Here is a 27,386-nt window from a genome sequence, read left to right as displayed (position 1 = left end):
TTGATTGTAGAAATGCAATTAAAACAACTCTGATGTATCATCTCAAATCTATCAGAAATGACAAATGCTGGACAGGATGAGGGTAAGTAGGTACATTAATAAACTGTGGTGAAATTGTGAACTTATCCAACCATTCTGGAAAACAATTTGAATTATGCTAAAAGGGCTATTAAACTGTGCATAGCCCTTGAGGCCCAAACACCACTACTGTATCTCTACCTCAACAAGATTTTTTAAAAGGAAAAGAACCTCTATATATAAAAAAAAAATCATAGCATCTTCTTTTGTCACTGATAAAGAATGGGAAGTTAAAGGGATGTCCATCAATTTTAAAAAATGACTGAACACTATATATGGTAATATTAATTATGAGAGAGTAGCACTGCCTTATAAGAAATGATAAGGGTGATTTCAAAAACAAAACAACACCAAAAATTAAAAAAAAAAACCAAACCAACACTGCAAGACTTATGTTGTACATGCATATGTAACATATGTAAACAATAACTGATGCAGAGTAAAGTGGCAACTAGGAAATAATTGTGCCCAGGAACAGCAATATTGTAATGCTGAGCTTGGTTACTTTAATCAATACAATGATACAAAACAATTCCAAAGAACTCATAATGAAAAACTGCTATCTACTTCCTGAGAGAGAACTGATGAATTCTGAGTGCAAACTAGAAGTATACTTTTCTTAATTTCTTGGTTTTATTTTTACTTTTTTGTGATAAGGCCAATATGCAAGTATGTTTTGCATGATCCCACATGTATAATTGACATCATTTTGCTTGTCTTCTCAGTGAGCAGGGGAATGGTGGGAGGGATTGAGAGGATTTGGAACTCAAAATTGAAAAAGGAAAATGTTAAAAATAATATTTAAAAAAGGAAAACAATCAATCTCTTTTAAAAGAGATTTAAATAGATTCAATTTAATAGATTTAAATCTACAATGATTTGTGTATATCTTTTAGGCAAATTGATTCTTTTTATAAATGAGAAAATGTGGTCTCATTTATTTTCTTGGACTTGATACTTATTGTGATTACATATGCCAAAGAGCTAAAAATGAATAAAACAAAATAATCACCAATGTTTTTGACCAATAATCCCGCTAGAAGGAAAACACTTTTTAGTATTTACTACAGGCAGCCGTTTTCATGTTGGCTAAGATGTTCTGAAGATTTCTGGCACCTGAAGATCTTCCCCTTAACTTAGATACCATGGAACAGCTGGTTCCATATATGAATTTGAGTTAGGAGACCTCTACTTCTAATCTGATTGTGACACTTAGTAGCCATGTGACTTTGTATGAGTGACTTCATATCTCTCATTCTCAGTTTTCTTAACTGTGAAATGAGGAAACTGAACCAAATGATTTCCAAAGTCCTTTTTCTACATCTAAATTGCAATTCCCACACCCTTTACTAAATCTATTTTTGCCTCCCTTGAATTTCCTCCTATAAAGGAAAAGAATCAGTGAGCATATGTCTTAAAGTCAAAAAAGACAAAATGATTCCTATAAATCTCATAACCAAAATACAATGAAAAAAGCCCAATACTATTGGTCCTGTACTTCTCTAGTACTCTTATCCAAAGCTCCTGAAACCCATCCCACATGGGGTTGTCTAACTGAATGTGAGGGGTCATGAAATTATAATTCATCAGTAAATGATTGATTTGTACATCTATTTTATGTGTACATATACATATAAAATATGTATGTTTTATGAGTCCTGTAAAAATTTCTCATCAAAGAGGGGTGACACATGCAACAAGTTTAAGAAGTCCTCCTCTATCCACCTCTCAACTCTACCCTCATCCCTTATTAGGATAGACTACCCGATTGAAATTTGTCTTTGAGGACAGGGGTCATTTCATATTTGTCTTTGGAATATCAGTGCTTAGTAAACTTCCTGGTACACAGCAGGTACAAAATACTTGTCGGATATGAAGACTAAACATTGTTCTTTTTTCTTTCATTTTCAGTGCCTTTAAAATAGTAATACTTAAATAATATTAAATAAATTAATAATTATGTAATACTTTATAGTTTGCAAAGCACATAACAAAATCATTTTATTTTTCTGAAGATCTTCAGAAATAGATGCTATTATTATTCCCACTTCACAGATTAGGAAACTGAAGCAGTCAGAATTTAGGTGTCCTGAGTCTTATGGCTTTTAAGAATTTGGGACTAGATTTGAGCTCAGGACTTTTTGACTTTAAGTCCAGTGTTTTATCCACTTTAAAATCTATGTAAAATATAAGTAATTTAACAATATAAACTTTCATAAGAACTAAATAAGCATTTTTTGTCAATACTCTTACATTGAAGTCATTTATTGCTATAGTTTCTTAAAGTACATTGCCCTGTAGCAAATAATAGCTATTAATATTTCAATTTTACCATGACATTAGTATAATCACTTTTAAAGAAAATCTGTTTCTACTTGCTGCCTTTAGACTCATAAAGTCTTCCCATATTTTTCTGTATTCTTCATATTCATTATTTCTCATAGCATAATAGCATTCTATTACATTCATGTACAATATTTTTAAAAAATCAATTCCCCAACCAATGGGAAGCTGTTTTATTTCCAGGTATTTTCTATTAAGAAAAATACTGCTATAGATATGTTCATATACCTAGGGTCATTTTTTTTCCCACTGACCTTCTTGGGACAGATTCCCAGCAGTGAGATCAAAGGATTTGATCATTATCTCTTTCTTGTACTTCTAAAATGCTTTCCAGAATAGTAGGACCAATTTACTTCTTGAGATAGAATTTATTAGTGTGTCATTCTTTCATTAGCCTTTCAGACATCGACTATCCTCATCTTTGGTTATCTGTGCTTTGGTGTAAGCTTTAGAGGTGAAACCGTATGGTTATTTTGATTTGCATGTCTATTATTGATAATTTGGTGATTCTTTTATGTGGATAATACTAATTTACATATCTTTTCTGTTCTTCTGTCTGGATGAGTTATCTATTGGAAATACCTTAATTAGTATCACCAAGACCATTTATTTATCAATTAGAAATGGCTTCTGAATTTATATATTTCCGTAAGCTATTTTTATTTCTTGGAAATCAGACCATTATAAGAAAAAATAAATCCAAATATTTTCACAATCAACTACAATTCCATTTTATGTAACTCTCTGAAAAATATAAAGAACTTAACAAATGAATAAGGAAATAAAAAAGGATAAATAAGTAAAGCTAAAGTGATAAAAATAACATCTCAAAATAGACAGGGAGAGAAACATTGAAGAAAAAAAATTCTTTCTTTGAAGCAGGAGGGAAAAAAGAACCCAAAAATGTTGCAACAGAAAAAAAAGGACTGAAAATTTTAAGTTAATACTTAAATGAAAGATGGAAAAGGGGAATAGAGGAGAGAAATGAGTAACTAAATAAATAGGGAAAATAATGATTTGAATATAACTCCCAAACTAGGAAAAGGGCTGATAAATACAGTAGAAAATTTGTGCAAACAAGTTTATCCTAAACACTTTCAGGAAACTGATTATAAGTTCCAAGTATTGATTTTAATAGAGAAAAGGGACACAATACTCTTACACCTAATCAATAATTTAAAATGTGAATTATTTGAACAAATTAATTAAATGAAGAAAATAGGAAAAAAAAATAACCCTCACAGTCTTAAAAAAAATCTAAAAAGGTAAGTGATATATAAATAAAGATATCTATAGCTATCTGTAGATAGAGATATAGATAAAAAGAATTAAAACTTATTCTACATCAAGTGAATTAAAAAGAAAACAGAAGCAAAATCATGTCATCAGCAAAGCAAAACAAAACCGCAACATCAATATAAATAAGCAAGTTGATTTCATCATGCTTAAAGGAGACATAGACAACAAAACTATATCAATTTTAAGGATGAATGTATCAAATGACATAGCGTCTAAATTAATTGAAGAAAAAAGTCCTGATTTGGAAAAAAGATATATACAATAATTCAAGGCATTAAATGCTTCTTTTTCATAGCTAGGCAAATCTGATACATAAAAGAAAAAAATATGGAATGGAAGAAATTATTGGAGCTCTTAGAATCAAACTATTTTTGATACCTTCTAAATGGGGCCACTAAAAATATAATATATATCCTCCAAAACATTTATTAAATAAATGTTAATAAAAAATAAAATAAAATAAAAAATAAAAAGTTAAATAAAAAATGCAGGATTAATGAAGTGAATATGCAACTAAAACTTAAAAACCTAAGAGATCAATAAATATAAATTTAATGAGGAAATCTTCAAAATTTAATGAAAAATAGATCAACTGAAAATAAGTAAAGTGCTATAAAACTGATTTTTAAAAACTGATATAAAATCATTCAAAATTTAGTTATTTGAAAAAATCTAATAAATTGATCAACTTTTAGCTTAATGAAAAAAGTTGAAGGAAACTAATCAAATTAAAAATAAGTGAAGGGGAAAATCAAAATGGAAAGTAATTACTATAATCTGTTTTTATATGTTAGTAAAACCAAAAATTTAAGAAATAGATGATTTTGTGAAAACACATAAAATACCCCAATTGGCAGAGTGCCAAATAGAAATTTTAAATAATTGAATATCAAAAAAGGAAATTAAAGTGTTAGAAAATGAATGACCAAAATTGGTGAGGAACTTGGGGGAGGACAATGATCAAATATCCTGGTCTATCTATATGGAATTACTGGAGAATTCTACAAAACTTTTTTTGAACATTTTATTTTTTCTTCAATTACATGTAAAAACAATTTTAAATATGCATTTAAAAATTGTGTTTTAAACACTCTTTCTCTTCCTCTCTTCCCTTTTCCCTCTCTGAGATGGGTAAGAAATTTGACTATCATATTTTTAAAGAAACTTTTAAAGTTGCATTGTTGTATTTCTAATTCTAAATCTATTATTCATTTTTTAAATAGGCAAAGATAAAAATTATACACTCTACTAAACATTTTATTTTTGAGAAAAATACATTCATAATGTCTAGTTAAGAACTTGTGATTTATATCTCTTTTCTTGTTTCCAAAAAGGATTTCAGTAACTAAGCCATTGTGGATTCAAATAAATCCTTTTATGTAATTTTCCCATAGAGAGAAGAGTAAAGTGCAAAAAAAAGTTCTTTGTTAAAACTAATTTATTCATATTTATCTAGGAATTTAGAACTTTATTTTTGCTTTTCTCTCAAAGTTTGAAATTGCTAGAGAACTGCACCTGCTACATTAAAAAAAAAAAAAAAACTTCAAACCATTCCATTCAATCCAATCTGACAAACATATATAAACACTTATTGGTTGCAGAGCACTACATTATGAGGGCAGCTAGGTGGTACAGTGGAGAGCTCACTGGACTCAAAATCAGGAAGATTCATCTTCATGAATTCAAATCTGGCCTCAGACACTAGTTATGTGAACCAGCTTCTCATCAGTAAAATGAACTGGAGCTCCACACCAAAATATGTGCCAAGAAAACCTCAAATGGAGTTACAGAGAGTTGGATATGACTGAAAAACAAATTAACAATATCCCAGGAACTGGCCAGACAAAGACAAAAGGAAAATCAACTACTGTCCTCCCCGAAGCTTGTGTCCTTCTGAATGATATAAAGGCTTTTTATCTGAGACATGAATGATGGATAATCTTGCATCAGACATCCAAGGTCTCTAATTCAGCATACTGTTTATAACATAGTCAATAGTGTTTAAGTGAAAAGCATCAGATGAAGAAAGCCATTGTACTCAATGATGGATTTCTTACTCCTAGAACATTTAAAAATAATCCTTTATCTTTATCCTTAGTAATAGTTGTCCGTGTTTGGGAGAATGACCAGGCTAGGGATTATTAGCTTTTGATGATGATTTTAATCCTCTAACCTTATTTGCTGAATGCTCTGCCCTCCCTGAAAAAAAAAATTAAAAGAAATCCCAACTCTAGACCTGAAAGAGATCTCAAAGAACAGTTCTTTCAATCTCTATTATACAGATGAGGAAACTGTGAGGTAATGGTTATTATTCTTCCCATTTTATATATGAGGAAAATAATTGTGAAGGTTAAATGATTTGCCCAGATATTAAGTCTCTGAAGAAGAATTCAAACTTAATTTTCCAAAGACCTGGGCCTCTAAGCCTCAACTTTACTAACCCTGAAACTGAAAGTTTTACTTAATAATAGTAAATCTCAGTGTCATATCAGGCATTAATGGAACCAAATTTTCAGTGTTGTAAAATGTGTATGATTAGGAGGGATCAAGCCACTGACTCCTGAGTTGAATGTGTTACATCATATCATCTAATGTCAAAAGTATTCCCAGTTCAAACATTTTTCTACTTAGTAAACTAAAAGTGATACACAAATTTGAGTTAGGAGATTTAAGTCATAGCCAAGCTTTGTCACTTGCAATCAGTGATCTGTGATGAGTCACATGACTACTCTGAGATATACTTTCCTTACACATTCAATTGTCTTACTGTTATGGCAGAATGTCTCACAGGGTTACTTAGAGTCTTATGAGATAATGCAGTGAAAATGTTTTGCAAGCCTAAAACACTTTGCAAGTAGTCACTATTATTCTTCTAATAATAACCATGTTTCCTATTTTCTTTGCATTTCCCATAGTGCTTAACATAGGGCTCAGTACTTAATTGGTTCTAAATAATTTCTTGACAAATGGATGGATGCATCAAAAGGTTTTCCCTTGTGGCCTGAACAACAAAACAAAGTGAACAAATCAAAAAAAAAAAAAAAAACATTCCAGGACTATGGGTGAATCTCTGTAAAAAACTATTTTGAATTTTAAATACTAAATCCACCAAGAAGCTATGACAAAATGTGGGTGTGTGCTAAATAGAACTTTCATATTCAACTTAAGTTCTTCACACTCATCATAATATAATTTTTAACAAAATATTTTTTTTGTTGTTGTTGCTGTTCAGCCATTTCAGTTGGGACTTATTCTTTGTGACTCTTTTTGAGGTTTTCTTGACAGATATTGGAAAGGTTTGTTATTTTCTTCTCCAGCTCATTTTATAGATTGGGAAACCAAGGTAAACAAGGTTAAGTTACTTGCCCATTCACATAGCTAGTAAGTGTCTGAAAACAAATTTGAACTCAGAAAAGTCTTCCTTACTCCAGGGCCATCACTCAAAATGTTAGCATCACATGCACAAAGCTTAAAGGGATATTTGAGACCATTAAGTGCACCTCTCTCATTTTTATAAAAAAGAAAATTAAGGTAGAAAGAAATTAAGTGAAATTAATTCCAATTGCCCAGGATAATATAGCTAGTAAGCAACTAAGATCAAGTTTGAATCTTGACCTTCCAGACTACAAGGCCCAGTGCTTTATTCCTCCTTAAGGTAGTCACTTATGGGAAATGTAAAAGAAGTGGGAAACTTACTGAGAAGTCATCTTCCACTTGAATTTGGTCATCAAATTATGTTCCCTGAGCTGTATTCTTTTCAATTTAGTTGAAGGAACAATGCTGATGGCTTAGAAAATCAGAAATTGCTAGTGAAGTGATTTTTTACATCTGTAGTTGCTTTCCTTAGCTAATGACTCTTAAGAAGTAGCTATGAGAATTGCTATTTACATGAATCTAAATTGTGTAAGACAATGATTTCTCTTTGGATTCTCAATTCTAGAATATGATTAACAGTACTACTCCAATAGTTTTGTAAATGTTGGTCATTGGTCATAGGGGAATTTAGAAAAGCATAAATTCCAACTAACTACCAAAAGAATTAATCATGGAATAAGCTATTTCACTTAGTAAGATGGAAGCTTCTTGAGTGTGAATAATTTTTTTTCATTGTTCTTATTGTGTCATGAATGAATCCTTGTTAAAAACCTCTCTTCAGTCCACTCAAAGCAAGAATTCTTGCATTACTCTCTATTTTTACATTACCAAATGACCAATCTGTATCCTTGTTACTCAGCTGATGAAACAGATGGTTGTTGTTATTAGTTAGATGATAAGATTTTGCATCAAGGCTAAAGCACAGATAAACCTAACTATAAGGCTAATAAAAACAGAATTTAGTCACATATCCTGTGGTTTAAAAGTTCCCTTGAAACTTGCTAAGGGGAGGGAGTTAATGATTTCTAGTCTCCCCATAGTTACATATGGTTGGTGTGTATGTATTTAAATTAAACCTTCTCAGATGGTTAAAAATGATAGATAAACCCATTTTTACCACAGCAATTCCAAATTTTCAAATGCTTACCAAATCAAATGCAACTGAAGTGATCCAAGGACAGCAGCTTAATGCTCAGAAACCTCTCAAAAATGCTCTTATGAACACTAATATTCTGTAGATGAAATGGCAAACTATTTATTGAGTTCTCTGCAACAGACTAATGATCTTTATTTATACTTCTATTTATTTGTCTTCATACCTCACACTTTTATGATTTATGAGGGATAATGTGACATAGTTATAAGATATTCACGAGTGCCGGATTTGTAATTTGGAAGATGTGAGTTGAAATCTTCACCATGTCACTTTTTTACCTAGGATTCCATTTTCATAAAATGAAGGAAATAGACTAGTTGACTATCATTAAAGTCCCTTTCACCTGCAAATCTATAATATAGTCCTTATAGGTATATGACCTTAGGCCAAATAACCAAACCTCCCTGAGCATTAGTTTTCCCCTCAGTTAAATAAAGGACTTGGACTATATGATTTCTAAGGTTCCTTTCAAAGAAAAAACGACTGTGAGCAGGGAGGATTAAAAAAAAAACTCTTGTATTTGGGGGAAATACTGTATGCAACATTATGGTTTAAAGTAAATTAGTATTTCCTACTTTTAATTTACAATATATACCAATATACTTCATCTGTATAATTTCTTGATTTCTTTGTATCTTTTTGGGTAATTGAGAGGAAGCTATGCCAAGTATCTGGAAGGGTTATGTCTTTGGGTATTTGGAGGAGGATTATGCAAGTTAAGATGGGATTGTGTTGGAGAGCATCTTTTCCTCAGCTTTAACAATACATGTGTGTCATCCCTTACAATAAATGAGGTTACCATTGTTAATAGCAGATAAGAACAAAGGCCTGGTCACAGACTTGGAGTATCAGTAGCCTGGTGGGAAAAGAGGATTGAAACCTCTTACTTAAATTAGGGAGAAGCTTAGAGTTCACAAACTTTTTTTCCTCCATCCTACTACCAAAGTCAGATGGATTATCAGAGTAATTTAATTTAAATTGGGTCCTATCTCCTTTCCTTCCTGCAAACAGATCTTTAACACCTCCTGAAATTCCATCATTTAATGGGAGCAGCTAGATAGTGCAGTTGAGAAAGCACCAGACCTGGAATCAGCAAGGCCAGATTTGAACTCAGTTTCTTTAACTATAAAATGAGTTGTAGAAGGAAATGGCATACCATGCCAGTATCTTTGCCAAGAACATCCCAAATGAGGTCACAAAGAACTGAATGAACAACAACAAAACAGCTTTTAAAAAATAAAATATATAGGAAAAAAACCATTCACGTTTTGGTATAAATCTGCTCCATCAACTTATTATCTTCTAACCTAAGGCAATGAGAACTAGAAATATATTGGGAGAAGTTGGGTAGAACAGGGAAAGGAGTCAGAGGGAGTTAGTAGAATTTATCATGGGAAGGCCCAATATTGATAAGCTATAGATTATTATTAGAGTCTTCAGAATGAGAGGACTTGCTATCAAGAGACTCAAGATAGAAAAATGGCATAGGAATATCATTAGAAGAGATCAAAAGAAATCTTGAATTCTATAACAAATTTCACTGAAGTCAATCCTCCCCAAAGGAGCATCCCTCTATTCTGTTACAATCACCATCCTTGGTTCTCGTTTAACTTTTAAGTTGTTTTCTCCTTCTTTGACTTTTCTATATTCTTCCAGCCCCAGAAAACTGATATTTTCTGGAAATATCTTATCTGAAGAGAAGCTAAATCAGAGGAAAACAGAGAAATCAAATTCTTTAGTTCTAGCATTTCAATCTAGTCCCTGCCCCTCAATTGTTTGAATAATCTTCTCACTTGAGAAATAGCATCTCAAAACTGGGAAATCTACAAACTCATGAAGAGAAAAGTGAAAAGATCTAGAAGAACCCATACCAAGATAATATTATGGAGAAAAACAATTGAAAAACATTAGCACACTAATCAATAAAAAGTAAATACAGGTTATGGACATCATAACATTAATATAGGATTCAAGTTTTTTTTTTTTTCTCCCAGACTCTAAAATGAATAGAAAATGTTTTTTGGGGAAGTGGAGCAATATTTCTCAGAGCCAAGAATTAAGCTTCACAGCCACTACTGTGAAGTTAATGAAGACAGCAGGAAGGGAATTTTGCAAACATAACCTAGGATAATTTACTTTGTTTTGCATCACCAGTAAATAAGGAAGGAATCTGTTCTCAGATACATCTATGATTTTATCACATCGGATGTTACTTCCAAAGTTGCCAATCTCAGCCTAGACCTGACTGGACATTCTGTGCAATATCAATGAATTTTTGTCACTCAGACCATGGAGGTAAAAAGCAAAACTTAAGTTCTTTAATTCCTCCAGACATTCCATGAATGTCAGTGAAGTAAAGTAATTTGCTTTAAATTCAAAAAGCTGTATTTTAAGATGCAACTTGATGTGCCAAATCAAAATCTAGATTAAGAGTCAGGAAAATCTAGGTTTAAATACAATTACTGATGCTTAAAAAACTTATCTGTAAAAAAACACCGGTGACAAAAAGTAAATAAAATAATAATAATTATAAGATAATAATAAAACCTCTTTAACCTTCTCTAAATACAGAGAATTAAAATATACAATTACTTGAGGTACGATTTGTCTCCTTTTTATCTTTGTATTCCCATTATCTAGCAGGGTACTAAGCATACAGAAGGTACTTAACTTATGCTTGATGATGACTTAAAATACTATTTATTATTCCTAGTTAAGGATTAGTGATGTTATTTAATTGCTGTTGATGAGTTTGCTTTTCTTAAACACATAGCTCATTGCTCTCAGGACCATTTTTTGATTTTTTTCAGTCACAAAGAAAACTATTGGGGAGCCCATAAGACATGAGATTGATGTAGGTGCCTACTGGTCCCTTAACCATAAGTCACAGACTATGCCTCTAATTCTGACCCAAGTGTCCTGTAAATAGCACCAGTGACAAAAAGTGAGGGAGAAAAGTATGCACATATAGATGAAAAGTACTGAAAAATCTCTTTGAGGTACATGAGTTGACATGTGCCTTCACTTTGTGCCTCTACCAAGAAAAAAAAGTGTTTTTATAGCTGGTATTGCTAAGTAGAAATAATAAATTATCATATGCTAGAAAGAGCTGTAGTCTATGAAGAAACTTGGTTTTAGGTTCCAGATTTATCACTAGTTGATGACAATAGTTTTTTTTTTTTCATCTCTAAAATGGGAGTTTTAATCCTGTACAATATTTATCTCAATGGATTGCCATGATAACTGATATAAGATAATCAATGAAAACGAGCAGACTGTATAAAATATTGTAATGTTGGAAAAACTGAGGCAAGATAGAGATTAGAGAGTTTTTAATATTTTATTTGAATTCCTGAAAGAGAGAGATTTTCTGGGGAGCAGATCAGAATCCATTTCTCCCCTTAGGGCTAAATTGGACTTTCATCTCAAAGAATTCATTATCGAATGTGAGATTCCAAGGATTTTTATAGGGCACAAAGGCAGAAGCGGGGATAGAGTGAACACTGGCAAGTGGGATTTACAGGAATGGACCATCAATCTGGTTCTGACAGGGTCGGGGGGTGAGGACAATAAATTCTTGATAACTTAGGAGGACTTAGGAGCCAGGATATCTGAAACAGAAGATCTATTCCTTACCTGAGATTAAACATTTACAATATATGACCCAAAAATAGCCAGCCCTAAGTTATATCAGTCCTACTAGTCAGGAAAGGGAGGGTTGCAACCAGGGAAATTGAGTCAGAACAATTCAGGTAAACTGAGGCAGAATAATTTAGGGAAACTGAAGCAGAACAGTAAAAGGAAACTGTGGCACAACAATATAAGCATACTTTTCTCAGTTCCTAGGGGATTATCTGGATCTGACTCATTCTGTGAATAACTTAAAAGCACATCTAAAGCTTAATTCATATCTGGACTACTTGACTTTACCACTAGTTGCCTTGTCCTAGTGGGGATACCCACCTTCTTTCCAGCTCTCTGCCCCTGATTTTTTATTATTTCCAATTAGAATGAAAGTACCTTGAGAACAAGGATAGATTTGTATTATTTTATCTGTATCTCTTGTCCTTAGTACAGTATAGAATATACAGCAAGCGTCAATAAATGCCGTATCTATCTATTGGATCCAAATCTAACCTCATTTGCCTAAGCATATAGAATACTATCTGAGCATAATGCAGCTTAGTTGCTTTACTGGCTGGCCTGCTTTCTATAGCCATGGACTTAACAAGTTCCATGATAAATCGATTTGCTTGTAATCAAAGAAGAAAGCCAGTGCAGAGCTATAATTAGTAAATTTGAGCCTGGGGCAAAGTGCATTAAGGTGTCCTCAAATCAACTTCCAATTCTGAGACACTGAATTTAGTGGGCTATGAATGTCTAAGCCCATACAAAACTATTGATGATTATGTCAGAGAGGATTGGGGCCATGTGAGCCCAGAAAGCGAGAGACATCTGGTAACTCCTTCCTTTCATGATAAGTACTTAAGGTCTATTATCTCTGTGTTGTTGAATGTCCACATATATTTTCAGACTTTTCTCGGTTCAGCACCAGTGCCAAATTCCTGGTCACTATATGCTAATAATGGCTCTGAGCAAATGGTCAATCAAATTTTCTTTCCACTGTAATTTATTCTCCTTTATGAGCCATTATCTTCTACTTTTCTTAATATTTTATATCTTCTCTACTCAATTCCACCTCTTTTTTCAGAGTGAAAGAATGAAAACCTTCCATATGAATGATAAGTGAAGCAATACAATTCAGTCATTTCAAGGATTCTTTACTCTCCTTTTGCCATTTCAAAAAGCTTTAAATAAACTTGTCATAGTAATGGAAAAACAATTTCAATGGAAATAAAGATTAGTTTACATTTTGGCAAAGCAGGGTTCAGAGAAATATTTTTGTAACTTGGGGATCCAGCAGTTCTCTGTGTTTCATCCCAATTAACAAAGAAAAATTAAACATTCCTATCTTCCCATTTTATGTTGGTGGTAAAGGGTCAACTTTTAATAAGCATGGTGTTGGAGAAAGAACATTAGCTTTGAAATAAGAGGACTTAGGCTAAAATCCCCACACTGCAATTTTGGGCAATCTAAATTCTTTTCCTAGATTAAATCTATGATTCCATATTTCTGTGACATTTTCATGCCCATTTGGGCAACTTGCAGAAGGTTGATGGAGAAAGCAAGCACTTTTGGACTTCTAGATAATATTGCTGAATCATCCCCATACTGCATCTAACCGGCTTCCTATTCCTGCAAATTCACTCTGGAAAATCTTGAATAGACACTCCTTAAAGACAGAGATTGTGTATGTCCAGATGTCCCCAAGTGTTTTACTTTTTTTTGCATCCCCAGAAATTAACACAAGACTTTTAGCATAGTTAAGTTCTTGACTGAACAACTGACATCATGATTCACTTATACATTCAATATTAATTATCTAAATCATGTCAACTAATAGGTGGGAATTTCAGGCTGAGGAGCAAAGATCTTTGGTCTCCTGTTATTACTCTTCCTAAGGCAAGACTAGTTAAAGTGGAAATTCTCCATAAAAACACACATATAGATACTATATATGTGCATTATGTGTCTGTATATATATATATATATATATTATAGATTAAATAATTATAATCATGTTTTGTGTTCTTATCTTTTAATGCATAAAAATGTCTCCTGCTGTATGTGAGGTCCAATGCCAAACTGAGGCAGCTTGGTTTTGATTTGCTATGCAATTGGCACCAATTGCTTGATAAATCTATATGCTTGGGAGCTCAAACTTTTGTTTCCTCAGTTATTTCATCCTTCACCCATCACATTTTTTGGCAAGCCAGCTAGGAGAACTACTTCAAGTATCAAACTTCATTAATCATCCTCAACATGTTAAACTCTTTGGTTGCAGTTTTTCTGCAGTCTTTCTGGCTGGCTGCATTTCCTCTTTAGAAATCTTTTAAGATCAGAACATACAAAAAAAAAAGCAACAAGAAAAAAGGAAAAAAAAGAAAAGAAAAGTAACCACTAAATATGACACAAGACAGATTTTTTTGAGCATTGTGTTGTTTAGCCATGCCCAATTCTACATGACCCCATGGAGTTTTCTTGGCAAGATATTACAGTGGTTTATCACCTCCTTCTGTAGGTCATTTTTCAGATGAGGAATTGAGGCAAACAGGATTAAGTGATGACCAGGATTGTACAGTTAATAAGTTTCTGAGGCCATATTTGAACTCAGGAAAATGAGTTTTCCTGATTTCAGGCTCAACATTCTATCCATTGTACCATCTAGCTACCCTCTGAGCAATTTACAAAGACAATAAAAACACAGACAAAACAATAAGATAAACACCAACATGTTAGCCTCCTTATTGCTTACTGAAAATCTAACATCAAAGTGCGTAATCTGCCACAACTCAAGGCCCTTCTTTAGGCCAATTTTGGTACCCATTTGCATTGTATATATTTTAACATAACCTGAAAGCTATACCATTTAGTAAAGTTCCAGGTCAATAAAGTTTTTCCTAAGGGGATGCCACTTTAACAGTGTACTAATTTCCTTGGTCTCAAGCCATTATTTTTCCTAAGGGAAAAACCATATTTTGGTTTTTGGTATTTTACCATTTTCGGAATCCATTATTTTAATAGAATTTCTCTTTTATATTTCACTATTATCAGAACTCATTATTATCTTCAAGAGAACATCTCTTAACTTGTCATTCCTTTAAAGGTACTATCTCCAGAAGGGTTGAGATAAACCAACCCCAATAATATTGGGGCTTATCTTGCCTTAGCTCAAAAGAATTTAAAATTGAAAGGGTGAGGCTGACATCTTCGAGGAAGACTCACTTTGTGAAAGACAAACTGGATTGAATTTTTCCAAAAGGCTGAACCTATGATCAGACCTGGCTGGCTATGCTATAACACAACCTTTCATTATAATACAAGTGAACTTAAAAGACTATTCTGAAGACTTCTTGGAGAAGACATGTTCAAAGCTTGACTGCAACAGAAAAAGACTCACATTTTTCATAATTGGAAATACGTACCACTTCTCTCCCAACACAACCAAGAGGAGAAGTGGGACAACAGTAGCATCCAATGATCTGCATCTAGAGATGACTAAAGTATTAAAAGATTTACAACTGAGTTTTGCCTACACAGTAACACCAGGGTGAATGAATTAGTTCAAAGACCTTTTGTCTGACAAAAATCACTTAACTAACCTAAAGACCGGTCCTGTGTATATTAAAGCAGAGCACAAAATATAAATGATGAGAAATTGATATTCAATTGTTGGAATTTGACATTTCAATGTCAAATGCCTGAAAGTCAATTGTGTATCGCTGATAAAGAAAAAAAAAATGAACAAGATTTTAAAAACACAGACAACATGGAAAAGAGACCAGGAGATAGCATTTCACAAATGAACTTACCTAAGCATGAATCACTAAATGCTGAAGAGGACAGCTTGTACAAATTGCTTTCTACCTTGTTCATCTTCCTACCTGAAAAGGACAGATATACTCTTCTTTAGGTCTGGGATCAATAAGGTCAAGAATCAATTAAAAAAACAAAAATAGAAAAAATGCCTATTTTATGCTAGTCATTATGCTAGTTTCAGGGGAAATTAATATATAATCAGTCAACTAGCATTTATTAAGCTCCTACTGTTTGTCAGGCATGGTGCTAAGGACAGACACAATCAGACCATCTAACACATAACATACAAATGAAACAATCACTGTAGCAAGAAGGCCGTTACATTCCAATAAGGAAGACAAAACACATATATAAGAACATATACACAGAATGAATATAAAGAGAATAAATACAAATAAAATCATAGCAGTTTGGGATGGAGGGAACTAATTCTTGGAAGGATCAGGAAACAATTCATGTATAAAACAATACTTAGTCACCATCTTGAAGAAAAAGAGGGGTTCTAAGAAGGAGTGATGAGGGAGGACCCAGTTAGCCTTGGAGGATGGCCAATGTAAATGTGCAGAATATGTATGAGGAATACAGAGAAAATTAGTTTGACTACATCAAAGTGCAAGAGGAAGAATAATGCCCTAGTAAGGTTAGAAAGATAGATCTGAGCCTTAACAGATATAAAAAGGAGTAAATTATTAATACACAGGCATTAGGGAGCTATGAGAGTTGATATAGCAGAAGCTTACATTTTATTAAGGAAAAAGCAACATGTTCTCATTTATACACAAAAATAAAGAAGGTCTGAGTCATTATAGCTACTACTCTAATAATGGAGATTATAAGAAAGATTTTTTGCAGATCTTCATGCAGAGGGCTGCATGATAGACTGAAATTGCTTTACCATAATCAACTATTGATGGCTTCACTTATGGACAGGAAAGTGTCCTAAATTAAACTAGAATGTAATGGTTCTCAGCTCTCCTATTCACCAACTCATTATTGTCCTTAAAATCAACCCACTCAATTCTCCATTGGCTCATTTGCTAGACTAAACTTTCAATCTCTCAGTCTGACACAGCTGCCTACTCCTGACTCTGCAGTGGGGGCTGTCGTAAGCACAGGCTGCTTACCAAGTAGAGGAAGAGATGAGCGTTAGAGCTATGAGGTGAGCTGGATGATTCTCACACATCCAGGGAGGGTAACGCAGTGGAAAACCAACATTAGTGGTATCCAAAATCCATTTGCAGGCCAACATTTTGGTGCAGCACTCATTAGCTAAATGTGATGTTCCAGGAGTGGCCAAAGCCTTCCTGTCCTGTTAAAGACCCATATCTGCCAAGAAATTTGAATTTGCTTCCCCTATTATCTCCCTACCCACTCAACTCCCACTAAATACCCAAGTGCACAAGTTCAGAAGCCATTCTATTTTGGATTTGGGTCCCTTTGGGAGAGAGCCATGGGGCCAAGGTCAGAGAAACAGGTACTAACAGTGATGGTATATCTGTATTTTCAGTCTCAATCTTGCTGGCCTTTTACAGAATTCAAACAAGAATTAAATGTGTCATATTAAAAAAAATAGACCTGTGATTTCACTGGATAGAAAATCCTCAGGAAATAAATTCCTTCCAGGAATGCAAATATGCCTTCTCTATAACTCAGAGTCTTGAAGGGCAGCCTGGTTACATTGAGGAAGTAAAAGACTGATTTAGGGTCACAAAATCAGCCTTTAGGTGTAAGATGTGGGACTTGATCCCAGGCCTGCCCCAAAGTTAACTCTCTCTATATTATAGCATGACAACTTTCACCTTCCTTCTAAAATTTTTATTAATCAATTAACAATAGTGAGGACTTTCAAACAATGTGTCATATGCTAGAGATACGAAAAGTAAGCAAAAACAATCTCTGCCCGTAAAAATCCAATAGGATGAAACAGGAAAAGTGGAAGAGCAGATGGGATTCTACTATATTGAATTTATACATTCTTATAAATGGTACGCTATATATATTAAACATTACAAAGAAATCCTAAAAGCGAGCTGAGCAGAATCAAAGTGACAAAAGAGATAAAACAGATTATTCTGTCCTGTAGAGCCAGTATTAAAGGATTGTAATTTAAACTCTATATCCTTCTAGTTAAAGATATCATTACTTCCATGACAAGGTGCCTTCCATTGTTCCAAGTCCCTAGTTGTAAGAAAGAACTTCCTTATGCTGTATTACAATGGAAATAATGCCTACTGGAGTTAGAGGACCTCAATTTGAAGTGGCCCAGTTCTGACACGTAATACTATAGGAATTATAAGACAATTAAGTGGGAATTATAAATCACTTAAAATTTCTAAAAGAGTTGTATTACACTGCTTATAGGGTCTTTTTCATCAGCCAGTTCTCATAAAGCTATGTTGAGTCACATTCTCTCCATATGTAACTTCCCTTTAAAAGGAAGCAAAATTTGCCAGTTCTTTCACTTAATAATTTTTAAAAATATCTATCATAACTTTTAAAGCATTTCACTGCTATGATCATCTTCCCCTGAACATCAGGGACTTTTGACTTAGATTCCAAATTTCCAAGAGGCCCATAAATAGAACAAAAATTGAAATTAAAAGGGGAAAAATTATATCTTTAGATCCATTAACCTCTAATTTAAATTTAACATTTCCATCACTTATATATAGAGACAACCAATGTTATTCAGTGAAGGAATTCATAGACTTCATCATTCAAAGAGATCCATGATTTTAAAAAAGCTAAGAATCCCTATTCTATACCAAGGTTCTATAATTTCACCAATGTGGGTATTCTATCCATTTATATAGGTAGCAATCCGTCCATACTCTAGTAGATAATTTTCATCAATTGTCACAGATGGAAAAAAAATCACCAAATGGCCAGCCTTCTGAGAAGGTTCACATTTACAATGTTAGACTGCTTCTCAGAGAATAAGCATAGAATTCATTTATGACCATATCTTTTGAGACTTTCTAGCTTTGTATAACCAAACAGAACTTTGGTTTTCAGGGTCCAAATTTCAAGAATGCAGGGTCACTTATGGGTCTTTAGTTTATAAGATTCAATATTTCTCTGAACATATTGTACCTCTAATTGCATCTAAGAATCCTGTTGACATGAAATCTTATGATAGTCCATAGGGATCCAACAATATCTTAATTAGAAATTTCTTTTCCAACCTTCCAAGCCAAGAATAAGTAACTTACCATGATCTATTTTACGAGGGGCTGATGGTCCTGGACATGAAAGTTGTGGTTGTATCTGAATTGAGCAATTAAGTGAAGATTGTTTACACAGATTTTGAGGATGAGTTTGACTCCTAGAAGGTTTTAAAGGCTGTTCTTTTTCTATTTCATTCTTGTTCATGTTCATACCTGAAAAGTCCAAATGGAAAATATGAGTAGCATATTTATAAGTAGTAGGCAAAGCAGTTGAGTTTTTAAAAATTGCTATAAGTATCCTTAGAAAAGTAGTTATGATTTGTATAAACAGGAAGCAAGAGACAGGAGAGTGTAATGAATGCCATTGCTGTGAAAAATTCCTAGGTTCAGGTGCTGCATCTGACAAGTCACCTTCTTTTAGCCCCAAAAGCTCTCTAGAAGTACAGGTTGCAGAGGAGGAAATGATTTACACTAGTCAAGAGAATTTCTGTACAGAATTTTCCTATGTCATAAAATTACAGGAAGGGATCAAAACACTCCCAGCAAATGAAGCAAAACTAATTTAAGGCTTGAACTAGATGAAATACTGATTTGTTTTGGACTTCATTTGGAGACTTCTTTCTAGTTCTAATAATGCCCTTATAATGGGAGATCACAATCACTCCATGCATTAGCACTCTGGCCTCATGAGTTGCTATGGCCAGAAATAGTGAAAATTTTATAGCTAGTATCTCCACCCTTAGGGTGGTCTTTTAATTGTTTTAATTTTATTTTCAGTTTCAAATTCTCTTTCTGCTTTCAGAACTCCTCTCTCAACCTTGGAAAAAGTAAAAATCAAGTGACCTTTTACACATTTGAAGTCATACAAAACCTCTCTCTTTCTGATTCCATCAGTTTCTTCTATCTGGAAATAGCATTTTACTTCATTGGTCTTTTGGAATTGTTATAAATCACTGTATTTATGCTCAAGCCAGAGGGAGCATAGTCGGTGTAAAGATAAAAGATAAGAGATGGATCTTTGGGTGGGAATGGAAAATAGAAAGTAATTCAGTAACAGAGAACTCACAATATCAAAATTTTTGGACAGAGCTTTCCTTCTTTTCCCTTCCCCCCTATCTTAACAATTTCTAAGAGTTACTTAGTCTTTCACAATTAAGTATTTTATTGTTCAAAGATTGTTCTTCTGTTTTTGCTCACTTCAGTTAGCATCAGTTTATGTAAATCTTTCCAGGTTTTTCTGAAACCATTGTCTTTATCCTTTCTTTTTTTTTTTTTTTAAATTTTTATTTAATAATTACTTTATATTGACACTCGTTTCTGTTCCAATTTTTTTTTCCCTCCCTCCCTCCACCCCCTCCCCTAGATGGCAAGCAGTCCTTTATATGTTGGATATGTTGCAGTATATCCTAGATACAATATATGTTTGCAGAACCGAACAGTTCTCTTGTTGCATAGGGAGAATTGGATTCAGAAGGTATAAATAACCCGGGAAGAAAAACAAAAATGCAGATAGTTCACATTCGTTTCTCAGTGTTCTTTCTTTGGGTGTAGCTGCTTTTGTCCATCATTTATCAATTGAAACTCAAGTCTCTTTGTCAAAGAAATCCCCTTCCATCAAAATATGTCCTCATACAATATCGTTGTCGAAGTGTATAATGATCTCCTGGTTCTGCTCATTTCACTTAGCATCAGTTCATGTAAGTCTCGCCAGTCTTCTCTGTATTCATCCTGCTGGTCATTTCTTACAGAACAATAATATTCCATAACATTCATATACCATAATTTACCCAGCCATTCTCCAATTGATGGGCATCCATTCATTTTCCAGTTTCTAGCCACTACAAACAGGGCTGCTACAAACATTTTGGCACATACAGGTCCCTTTCCCTTCTTTAGTATTTCTTTGGGATATAAGCCCAATAGAAACACTGCTGGATCAAAGGGTATGCACAATTTGATAATTTTTGGGGCATAATTCCAGATTGCTCTCCAGAATGGTTGGATTCGTTCACAACTCCACCAACAATGCAATAGTGTCCCAGTTTTCCCGCATCCCCTCCAACATTCATCATTATTTTTTCCTGTCATCTTAGCCAATCTGACAGGTGTGTAGTGGTATCTCAGAGTTGTCTTAATTTGCATTTCTCTGATCAATAATGATTTGGAACACTCTTTCATATGAGTGGTAATAGTTTCAATTTCATCCTCTGAAAATTGTCTGTTCATATCCTTTGACCATTTATCAATTGGAGAATGACTTGATTTCTTATAAATTTGAGTCAGTTCTCTATATATTTTGGAAATGAGGCCTTTATCAGAACCTTTAACTGTGAAAATGTTTTCCCAGTTTGTTGCTTCCCTTCTAATCTTGTTTGCATTAGTTTTATTTGTACAAAGGCTTTTTAATTTGATGTAATCGAAATTTTCTATTTTGTGATCAGTAATGGTCTCTAGTTCATCTTTGGTCACAAATTTCTTTCTCCTCCACAAGTCTGAGAGATAAACTATTCTATGTTCCTCTAATTTATTTATAATCTCGTTCTTTATGCCTAGGTCATAGACCCATTTTGATCTTATCTTGGTATATGGTGTTAAGTGTGGGTCCATGCCTAATTTCTGCCATACTAATTTCCAATTATCCCAGCAGTTTTTATCAAATAATGAATTCTTTTCCCAGAAGTTAGGGGCTTTGGGTTTGTCAAACACTAGATTGCTATAATTGACGATTCTGTCTTGTGAACCTAGCCTTTTCCACTGATCCACTAATCTATTTCTTAGCCAATACCAAATGGTTTTGGTGACTGCTGCTTTATAATATAATTTTAGATCAGGTACAGCTAGGCCACCTTCATTTGATTTTTTTTTCATTAATTCCCTTGAGATTCTCGACTTTTTATTGTTCCATATGAATTTTGTTGTTATTTTTTCTAGATCAATAAAATATTTTCTTGGAAGTCTGATTGGTATAGCACTAAATAAATAGATTAGTTTAGGGAGTATTGTCATCTTTATTATGTTCGCTCGGCCGATCCAAGAGCACTTAATATTTTTCCAATTATTTAAGTCTGACTTTATTTGTGTGGAGACTTTTTTATAATTTTGCTCATATAATTCCTGACTTTCCTTTGGTAGACAGATTCCCAAATATTTTATGGTATCAACAGTTATTCTGAATGGAATTTCTCTTTGTATCTCTTGCTGTTGGGTTTTGTTGGTGATGTATAAAAATGCTGAGGATTTATGGGGATTTATTTTGTAGCCAGCTACTTTGCTAAAATTATGAATTATTTCCAATAGCTTTTTAGTAGAATCTCTGGGGTTCTCTAGGTATACCATCATATCATCTGCAAAGAGTGATAGTTTGGTTTCCTCATTGCCTACTCTAATTCCTTTAATTTCTTTCTCGACTCTTATTGCCGAGGCTAGTGTTTCTAATATGATATTAAATAATAATGGTGATAATGGGCAACCTTGCTTCACTCCAGATCTTACTGGGAAAGGTTCCAGTTTTTCCCCATTGCATATGATGCTTACTGATGGTTTTAAATATATGCTCCTGACTATTTTAAGGAAAAGTCCATTTATTCCTATGCTCTCAAGTGTTTTTATTAGGAATGGATGTTGTCTTTATCCTTTCTTATAGCAAAAAAGTACCCCATCACATTCATATATCTTGAGATTCAGTCAGAATAGGAATAAACATAGATCCAAATTAAATTTGAGTGACTAGTTAATTTGGTTCTATTGAAATGAGCATTTGTGTTTAAAAAAATCAGCAAATTAATACAATTAATTCCATTTTAGATAGATGTCACATTTGTCACGAGAATACATATATTCGTGCTTTTATTAAATCAATCCACTAGGATTTGCTAAACATCTATGGTTTTATTTGTCCTGTAGTAAGGACTAGAGATACTAACCATAAAATGAACCATTTTATGCCCTAAAGGAGCTTATAATCTATCAAAGTTTCCTTTGAATACACATAGGTAAATAGAAAATATGTTGTGTATATGTGTGGGATGGGTGTATGTGTGTGTGTGTGTAGAGGCAAAGTGATAATGGACGTATGGACGTTTGGATGGGAGTGAAAGATAGGAAGTAACAGAGTACTATTATTAAACAGGGTACTATTATTAAGGGAAACTATTATTAAAAACAGATTAATTTATTCTTGGTAATAGGGAACTATTATTAAAAACAGATTGCTTTATTCTTAAACAGTTTTCTTTGACTCCTGCCTTTCTTTTGCTTTCCTATCTGCCCCATTTTATTAGTTTCCAGTCTTGTTGATTTTACTTCACCAAATATCTCTCCTGTATATCCACTTTTCACCACTCACAAGGAGACTAATATAATCTGAATCCTCATCACTTATTACTTGGACCTTTTTGAACTGCCTCTTACTTGCTCCTGCTGCGAGTATTCTCCTTCTATTTCATCATCCATGCACAGTCTAGGAAATGATCCTGAGACAAAAAAGTCTGACTATGTGACTCCCCTTTGCAATAACTTTCTGAGGCTCCTTCTTATCTCAAATAAAATATAACCTTAATCTGGTATTTGATGGATTTTCATTATCTGCTTTTACGGACATTTTGTATTACTCCCCTTTACATAGTCTATTTTCTAGCTGAAATAGAAGACTTGTACCTTTGTATTGCTGCACTGACTGTCTCCTACATCCATTTCTGTTTGTTACTATTCAAAGCATCTATCAAAGTTCAGCTGAAATGTTGCCCCCTACTAGAAATATTGCATGGTCTAAATCATTAGTTCTCTTTCCATGTACAAAGATAGATTTCCTTCTGTTTGATACATCTCCAAAACAATGGAAAATTTAATGGCAAGGCATATTATTCCATTTGCAAATAGTAGTATTTAATAATTTTCTTTAAAACAATATAAAAATATTCTACAGATTGGTCCTCTTTAAGATCATAAGGAATTATAATATTTTTTTCCCTATAACCCAGCTTAACCAATGTTCCGTGGTGGGCAGGGTGCTGGAACTGGATTTTCGAAGGTCTGGATTTGAACCCTCCCTCAGATACTACCTGTTGAACGCTGAACATTCTTTCAACTCTCTGTGCTAAATTTTCCTCACCAGAAAAATTACAAGAACTTGTATTTGACCATCTCCAATGTATTTTTCAACTCTAAAATTATGATCCTAAAAAAAGAAAAAAATGTGCAAAATGGTAGTCCTATCGACCTTGTATCTTCAATTCCCAAGGCTCAATATTTCCAATTACTTTAAGAAATCTTTATTTCAGATAGCTCCAAGTCATCTCATCAAGTCACTACATCCCAATTCACCCACAGCAAAGTCAATTTAACTTTGAGAGCTTAATTATGAGCAAAGGTCATCCTTAAAAGGACATGCATTTTATGGCATAATACCACCAGAATTGTATTTGTGAACTTATCTTTAGAGATATGAGAGAATCTAAATACTAGACCCAGAAAATAGAATAGAATATTTCCTTTTAGTAGCTTTGCTAATTTTTCCTCTTTCCTAAGAGTATGCATGTATTTGCAGATTTGTTTCTTCATTAGTGGGGGCATATGTCAAGATATTAGGAGACCCCCTGTTTTTCAGAACTGAGACCCAGCAAGCAAGTTGTGCCCTGAGCTTGGCATAATAACAATCCTTTGAGCTCACCCTTTGGATGTTCTCACCTTCTCGCAAAAATCCCATAATAATCGTATTGCTTTGCCAAGCACCAGGTATTCTCAGAGATTAGACAAGCACTGGACAAGGACCCACGTCCTGGTCACAAAGTCCTGCTATGAATCAAGCTTGTCTCATTGTTGCTGTCACCTCTCACTGTCATGGCTACAACTCATTACATAGCCAGTGGTGTAAGTAATAGGAGAGTGATTCTATCACATAAGTCCCTGCTACCAAACCATTTTCCCTCTCACTTTGAAGTTAAACTTTTGTTTGATTCCTGACTCTCCAATCTCTAGGCTGCTCTGTTCTACTCTGCCTACTCACAGGTTATAGACTGGTTTTGTCCAGTTGATAGTATATAAAACCCCTTGATCAATCAAAGTTACTAAGATCTAGAATTGGAAGAAATTCTCTATCCAACCCCTACATTTTACAGATGAGTTAACTGAGGCACAAAAACCTTGAATGGGATCTGAAAGCAGGCTGTTTGATGTCAGACCCAGAATGAGAACCATAGTAACTGGGGATTTTTCTTCCAATTGTGGTTTTCAAGTTGCCTGCAGGTAGTTAAGACTTAAATGATTTGTACATAGCCACATGAGTCCTGATCTTTTTGACTTCCCTACTTCTACTTGTCATTTCAAATTCTCTATATACAAGGTAAAATACATAAGTCAGGTTCATCAGAGGGTGCCCAACTCATAATCCCTTTATGAATATGTTAGCTAAAGTTATGAAGATTCTGGAAAAAAAACACACACACACACACGAATAGAGAGGAAATGTGAATAGAGGAAGAAAAAAAACCTTTCTGCTAAATAAAAAAGTCCTTTGGAATAAAACAGTGAAATTCTCAAGAAAAAAAGATATAGAGAATTTTTTTTAAAAAGTTAATAAAATTTAAATCTGTATATATTTAGAAATTTTGTGGTTCCCCTTTTTAAATCTCCTATGTATGTATACATCTAATTTCTAGAAGAAAGAATCATGGTTGCTGTCAGTAGGCTGAAACACATAACTGATGATAACTTATATGGAAGAAATAACCTAAAAGACATTATCAAGAATATACATGAGAGAAAAGAGGTAAGTTTACAGCATGGATATGACAGTTATGGGACTATTGAAATTATTTACAAGGGCCATTTAAATTAACCAAAAGAAAGCCTCCATTGTAGTTGATTGCTGAGTTGGATTTTTTATGAGGAGTTTATGGACAGAAATAGAAAATTATACAACACAATATTGCAAGGAATGACTGTGGTCTTCACTGGTATCCAGAGTAACTTGACCCAAGATTCTTTCAAGTCTTTACCACATTAAAAACTCATCACAGAAGGTTAAGGACATTTCCAGAAAGAACCTAACTTCATTTCTCTAAAAACAGTAGAGGAGAATTCCTTCTCTCAAAAGAGTTATAACCACAGAGAATAAGGATGCCAATTCTTAACTTGCCATAAATATTTCTCCCTTTTCTTTTCTCCCATTCCTTTGTGTTTTTAAAAAATTAATATTCCTATGTACAGGCTACAGAAAGTTGCATCAGGAAACCCTTCCAACTCTTGTCTCTCCTCAATTTTTTATTCAATTTTCTTTTATTTACTTTACTGAAAAAATTTTGGCCTACAAATATTAAATATTCAACATATTGCTTTACCCTTTTTGAAAATAGGCTAAATTAGCAAAAGATATGTTTTTTCCTGATTTCAAGTGATCCCCAAGATAGCAAGACTTCTTTATGTTTTAAATGGCAACTGACTTTTAGAACCATACCTCCCTCCTAAAAAAGAACCAAGCCAGAGAGAACCTCAATTACTACAATGAGGGCATTCATCTACCAGTTCAGTCAACAATCATTCATCTATTAAATGCTCAGATGCACAATTAATTATACTTTACATAAGAGATCAAGGATCATATATTCATGGAATCTTAGAGTTGGTAGGAATCATAGACTCACCTAATATAACCCAGATTTGGATCTCTTCAAAAGTATTCTTCACAGTTACAGATCTACAATAATGAAATTCTGACTCATGAGGCAGCCCATTACACCTCCAGACAACAGTCATTCAAAGTTTTTTTTTTTTTTCTGATATCAAACATATGTTTTCCTCTCATCAATTTCTCCGACTGCTTCAACTTTTATCCTGTGGAGCCAAGTATATCAATCTCTCTTCTTCATGAAAACCCTTCAAATACTTAAAAGCAGCAGCATATGTCCTGCTTCTTTTACCTCCCCAATTATTCTTTCAAGTTCTTTAGTTCATTAACTGTCATGGATATGATGCCTTGGAACATAACTACAAGAACTTTCAATGCTTTAGGTAATTGATCTGGGCCAGATGACTTAGATGCACTTAGGTTATTCTACCCTCTTTATCTCTGTTATCTTGGGTTTACATTTCCTATTAATCTTTTGTTATTTTTGTGACTCTCTCAATCCTGAATTGAAATTTATTCTCTGTGTTAGAGAAAACAGAAGAAAAATTAGAGTTAAATAAATTTATTTCTCTTGAAATCAAAATCAGCCATTTTTTTTCTTGTGATTTTTTTCTCTGGTCACAAACTCATCTATAACTCATAGATCTTATAGATGCATGTTCTCCTTCCCTATGATCCCATAATTTACTCATAATATCGCTTTACATCTAAAAACGCTTTGGCCTTATGTTGGTATATACTGTGAAATACTGCTATATACCTGGTTTCTTCCAAATTGCTTTCTAATTTTCCCAGCAATATTGGTCAAATTTTGTGCTCTTGCCTCAGAACATTAGATCTTTAGGTTAATTGAACACTAGTTTACCATGGTCATTTACAACTATGTATCATGTACTTAATCTAT

The 27,386-nt window shown here is 33.5% G+C and overlaps 1 protein-coding gene across 5 annotated transcripts in view; it reads right to left on the bottom strand.

The window, feature by feature from the left end:
- The window catches only part of ANO3 (anoctamin 3), a 375,533-nt gene that overhangs the window by 225,408 nt on the left and 122,739 nt on the right, over window positions 1-27,386 (bottom strand). For 3 of the 5 annotated variants that reach the window (XM_051967103.1, XM_051967101.1, XM_051967102.1), the window contains exons 2-3: window positions 18,904-19,071; window positions 15,685-15,756 (exon numbers count right to left, since the gene is read on the bottom strand). In XM_051967103.1, the coding sequence (XP_051823063.1) occupies window positions 15,685-15,756; window positions 18,904-19,069 (238 nt within the window). In that variant the 5' untranslated portion in view covers window positions 19,070-19,071. Of the gene's footprint in view, window positions 1-15,684; window positions 15,757-18,903; window positions 19,072-24,526; window positions 24,601-27,386 lie in introns of those variants that run through there. The other 2 variants (XM_051967104.1, XM_051967105.1) reach the window with 2 other exon arrangements.

Source organism: Antechinus flavipes, chromosome 6 (assembly GCF_016432865.1).
Source record: "Antechinus flavipes isolate AdamAnt ecotype Samford, QLD, Australia chromosome 6, AdamAnt_v2, whole genome shotgun sequence".
Taxonomy (NCBI): Eukaryota; Metazoa; Chordata; class Mammalia; order Dasyuromorphia; family Dasyuridae; genus Antechinus; species Antechinus flavipes.
Note: the sequence above shows the minus strand (reverse complement) of the source record. Positions and strands in the feature narration are given on the sequence as shown.